The sequence below is a fragment of the Physella acuta genome, unplaced genomic scaffold (genome assembly GCF_028476545.2).
Source record: "Physella acuta isolate Inbredline_101_S28 unplaced genomic scaffold, ASM2847654v3 ptg001422l, whole genome shotgun sequence".
In the NCBI taxonomy this organism is placed as follows: domain Eukaryota; kingdom Metazoa; phylum Mollusca; class Gastropoda; family Physidae; genus Physella; species Physella acuta.
This window is the reverse complement of record NW_026732937.1, coordinates 203287-209161: the sequence shown is the minus strand read 5'-3', so window position 1 is coordinate 209161 and position 5875 is coordinate 203287. Positions and strand designations below refer to the sequence as shown.

Below are 5875 nucleotides of genomic sequence, written 5' to 3'. Positions count from 1 at the left end.
AAATGTAATACTGTCATCATAATCAAACTTTATTTTAATGGGCTTATTATTAAAATTAAAAAAAATATAATTAATATTGCCTTCATTTAATAGTTATTGATTTTATTTTTGATGTATCAAAAACCTGGTGTACCTTATTGATATTATTGTTATTAGCTGTTGACGGTCAAATAATATTAATTATAACAATTAAACTACTTACACAGTGCTGTCCATGTTTTAATATTCGTTTCTCGGGTGTGTTTCAATAAGAAAAAAATGAACACGGAAGTAAATTTAAAATTGCTCTATTATAATTCAACGTAACTACGAATATAATCATTTCCTGTTCATGGCTAAGACCCATGGTGCAAAAGAAGTAGAGTTCATCTGCTTCATAGACCTTGGAATATGAATGGATAGTGTAGTTAGCACTATGCCAAGCAACTACGAATATATGTATTCATAATTTTCACTGCATTTACTTATATAAACAAACATAACCAACATTAAAGTGACAAAATATACTTGTATTATAATGAAAGCTATATTACTATTATTTTTATTTTAAAAATTATTTCTCGATCATCGTCATAGTTTCCCTTTTGTGCCTTAGACAAAGAGATCACTTCATAAACCTCTTTATAAACTTACCGGTTCTAGGCACTTTAGTTAGCAGTCCACCAAGATAATCCTCTTTTAAAGAAAATTGTTTTTCTTCAGTGCGCATCCACATTTACCTTGGACATTCCTGTTTCATTTTCTTTCTGCAGGCGTACTGTTAACCGTGACATTGTAATATATTCCAGAGGTTTCTGCTGCCTAGGCTATCAAACGCCAATTTAAAATCAAATATAATGCATAAAGTTGACTGTTTATATTCATAATGTTGCTCTACAAATTTTACCATGAAAAAAAATTCTCACATGTATATAAATTATGCTATTTTTATTATTCTTAATTAATTTTTTATTGATATTATTATCAATTTAACATATGTGTATGTATCTTTATAATAATTATTTGTTAAGCTAAATGTTGTACTGTCTTCAGAATTACACTTTATAGAAATTATTTGTAGATGCAGGCTCAGATATAAATTGTGTAGATACCCATTACCGAACACCGTTTATAAATTCTATTAGGGAAGTAAACTTTGAAACAACACAATTTTTGTTAGAACATGGAACTGATATTTCAAAGGTGGACAAAGACGGTATGACAGCCTTGATGTGGGCAGCTAAAACAAAAAACGGGAATGTCCTTAACCTTCTACTTGACCTTAAGCCCGAGGTCAACTGTGTTGACCTCCAACAGACAACAGCCTTTGCTCAAGCAGTGATCAGCAGTAACGTGCAGATGGTAGCCAATTTGATACAAGCTGGAGCAGATGTTAACGTCGCATCTAACTGCCAAGTAGAATGCAATGCAATTTGTATCTGTAACGATTTTAAACGTTAAAAAGAAATACTAGAAAATTTAAAAAATAAAACTTCTAAAAGTAAAAGTACACCAATATATTTAGCTACATCAACATGTCGAAAAAATAGCAGCAACAGAGGCGTATCCAGGTTTTCGTTGTAGGGGGAGCGAAAAGAGAAAAAAAAAGGCGCCGAATTTTTAACACGTTCTATATACGTGTATTATATATATATATATATATATATATATATATATATATATATATATATATATATATATATATATATATATATATATATATATATATATATATATATATATATATATATATATATAATTACTAGCTGTATGTCATTACTTCGCTATGAAGTAAAATAAATTGAAAGTAGCACTCTGAAGAAATAAGAAAAAACACACAATGTAGGCCGACAAAACAAAAATTGTATCAATCTAAAAAAAAAAAAAAAATATATATATATTTACACACACTACAACCAAAATCAATGAACGTAACAAAATCTGTTTTGTAATTCTTGTAAAAAAAATTTCTTACATAATAATTCCTGGGAAATTATTTAAGCAAGTGGAATAGGGGAAATAATCACTCTCTTAATATAAATATGTATATATCTACAGATTTAATTATAAATGTCAAATAAAATAAACAATTACTTTAGAATATAATGAAATTGTTTAGCGCTATTCGCTTTTACAAAATGTTTTTGTCTATAATCAGAATTTAATATATTGTCATCATAAATGCTAAAGTATTACAGCATAATGAAAGTTTTTAAAATCAGAGTTGGTATAAAACCACGCTTTTCGATAGACTAGAAAAATATTCGGAATAACAGCCTACATTTAACTAAATATCGGTCTTTAGTTCACATATATTTTAATTTAACTACTGCTTCTTTGTGTTCTTTAAAGATCATTTTTTAACATAGTGATAGGTATGGGTTAGATCACTGTATTGATCACACACCTTTTTACTGGTAATTGCAAAAACAATATTCACAGAGTTTTACGTTTAAAAAGCTAATTTTCTGGCGGCATGGTACTTTGGTACATCGTTACGCGTTTTTCTACATGTACTTAACAGATCAGTTGGGGGTGGGTTGGGGGTGTGGGTTCAACTTCATTCACCACTGTCCGTTCACTTTAGGTCAATTATCCCACACAGTGTATACCTAGGTGTGACATTAATGTTGCTCTACACAATTGTGGTGGTGAGGTGTGTGTGTGGGGGGATGGGGGGATAACCAACTCAGAGTAAACATAGCGTCAGTTTTTAGATGACTGTTCTAAACATACATATATATTACACATATATTACACAAATATATATTACAGAAATAGATTTAAATAAGTAGCAGTGGTATTATGACAATAATTTGTTTCTGTATTGTAATTTTTAAAAAATTAATCACAAGATTCAAACTGTATATATACAGTAATTATGTGTGAAGTTTTATTTATAACATTTTCTAATTCAATTATTCGTAAGCAAATACATTGTACAGGTGCCTTAAACTTAACACCCCTCTTGCCAAGTGGTAGGCCTACTACCCGTAGAGGTTTTTTAAACATTGCAATGCATCGTAATGGTTATTTTTAGAATGGCAAACTGATGCAGCTGTTAATACGTGTTGTAAACGTAGACATTACTACACTAGTACAATAATGCTTAATTGTTGCATGAAAAGAAATCTTGTGATTTACATAGATGTGCCGACCAAGAATATTTTTTTAACAAATATCATTGTTTAAAACTTTGAGTTTAAAAAGTTTCCAAAAAGGCGCCACTTTGCTGAAAATGGCCAGAGGGGGAGCGGCTGCTCCCCCTGCTCCCCCCCTGCGTACGCTACTGAGCAGCAACCATATAGTGAAGTTATTATTAGAAGCTGGAGTTTTTTTTAAATCAGTAGATGAATATGGCAGAACATCCTTGTACATCGCAGCTGCTTTGGGAAATTTGAAACGATTACGCCATTTTGGTGCAAAAGTAGATACAATAGACCATGTTGGAAATTCCACATTGTTTATTTTAGTATTTTACAAACACAAAGAGTTAACCAAATATTTGCTTGAATGTGAAGCCGATGTAAACTTGATATGTGATTCTCTATGCTCGCCTTTATTTGTTGCTGTTTTGTATAACGACACGGAGCTTGAAAAGTTGTTGATTCAACATGGCGCGGTTGTTGACAAATGCAAAGATTCAGAGCTGGTGGCTGCTCTTGGGTATGAAAATATTGAAATGGCTATAGCCGTACTAGAAATTAGAGCTAATCCTAATCTACGCGATAAGAACAATACACCGGCACTAATGATAGGTATGAAACTTGCAAGTCATATAAATGATTATATTGTTAGTGCACCTTCGAGAACCTTGTCTTATTATGATAAAATAAAAGTATGGGAAAACAAAATCAAGCATTTAACCCAGTCATTTTTGAGAAATGGAGCAAATGTTTCAGCTACTGATGATGAAGGTAACACTTGTTTAGTCTTAGCTGTTTAGATTTGCAAGCAGGGTTTTTTGTGGCTGTTTGTTGCCTACGAAGCTGATGTGAATGTCCAGAACGTAAAAGGTGAGACGCCGTTAATGATGGCGTGTCGTCGTGGTAATGTTGAGGCTGTCAGGTACCTTCTTTCTGTTGGAGCTGATGTTAATGCAAGTAACACACATGGCCAGACTGTCTGTATGATCGCCGTCCTCAACAATCGTTTTGAAATTTTACCTTCACTCAAAAGATCTAATGTTGATCTAAACAAACTAGATAAAGAAAACATCACACAGTCAAACACACGATCCATTACATCACACACCCAACAACATCACACACCTAATAACATGAACCACAAAATCATACACCCAACAACATGAACCACAACATCACACACCTAATAATATGAACCACAACATCACACACCCAACAATACTAGCCACGACATCAAACAGGACAAATGATCTGAGACACAATACCCCAGATAAAATATATACGGACAAATGGTCTCAGGTTGAATGATGTCATGAAAAAAAATATATGGACAAAAGAATACAATGGACACGTACACGTACACCTACACGTACACGAACACGAACACGTACACGTACACGTACACGTACACGCACACGCACACTACCACGCACACGTACACGTACACGTACACATACACTTACACTTACACTTACACAGACTTACACTCATATAAATATATATATATATATATATATATATATATATATATATATATATATATATATATATATATATATATTTATATATATATATATATTTATATATATATATATATAATTAAAGTATAATTCTTCTTAGCAAAAGTGTCTTTAAAATGTTTTTATAGGCCTTTATTTACACTTCCTTAATCAAGTGTGGGTTGTGCTGTGTGAAGTGTTGGTAGTTTAAATAGATTGCCATCGCCATGTTGGCACACTTGTTACGGGAATTCCAAGTTTTACTTTGTACTTCCTAGATTGGATCAGAGATGTTTGAGAGGTAAACTAAATGCCACGGTAAACTAATCGATCAAAAGCATAGCCAATTTACAAATGTGTATATAAATAAATAATGTAAGTATATGTTGAATTTTGTACATATTATTTATATTTTAAATAGAATGGCTGATCAATATGTTACTAGCTACATCAACGAAAGAAGTTCATCTGTGGACTTGTAATAATATACATTTTTACGGACGCCATCTTGCTAGCAGTAGTTGCTGTCAGTTCACGTTTTTAAACATTTATCTAAATGTTTATATATGTTACGGTCAAAGCCCGAAGTACGGCCAAACCCCGGATTGGCCGGCCAATGCGCACATTGGCCGGCTCTTTTGGCCAAAGCCCGAAGAACTTAGCACTAAGAGAGTATTTCGTACATTGGCCGGCCAATGCGCGCACTGGCCGGAACGTACTGGCCAAAGTCCGAAACGCTTAAACTTGACAGCGTTTTTTGTACATTGACCGGCCAATGCGCATTGGCCGGGATGTCCTGGCCAATGTTCTGTCTAGACTAAGTTGTGATCGCGTTTTCATTATTCTGGGTGCGGTTTCATTTTGAGTAACTTATTGTTTAGCTCTTGTTTGTATAGCATTCTATATACAAGACGACATGGATCAAAAGGGCCGTCAGACCATGAGACAGACATAGCAGATGGCTGTCAAAAGAAATTTTTTTTAAATCCATGTTAGTTTCCATATATGGGCTACAACTGTATGGGACAGCCTCCTCTATGATGACGAGGTGAGACAATCATCAAAGAACAAAATCAAAGACAGTCGGCGTCACCGACCACGTGCAACAAGACGAAACGTTCAAAAGACTTTGCGCGTTCCTTGTAAGTTGAATAATAGTGTCCAAGCGTGAGAAACCATATTTCCCCAACAAAAGGGAAATACCAAATGAAGCAGACCCATCTCCGCGCCTTGACTGGACTGCATAATAAA

The 5875-nt window shown here is 33.4% G+C and overlaps 1 protein-coding gene across 1 annotated transcript; it reads left to right on the top strand.

Annotated features, from left to right (window-relative positions):
• The first annotated feature begins 1197 nt into the window (after positions 1 to 1197).
• LOC131927602 (ankyrin repeat domain-containing protein 50-like) lies at positions 1198 to 3925 on the top strand. Its single transcript, XM_059283309.1, has 2 exons — positions 1198 to 1414; positions 3327 to 3925. Exons 1-2 carry the CDS (start codon positions 1198 to 1200, stop codon positions 3923 to 3925), a joined length of 816 nt encoding a protein of 271 aa, XP_059139292.1.
• Positions 3926 to 5875: the final 1950 nt, after the last annotated feature.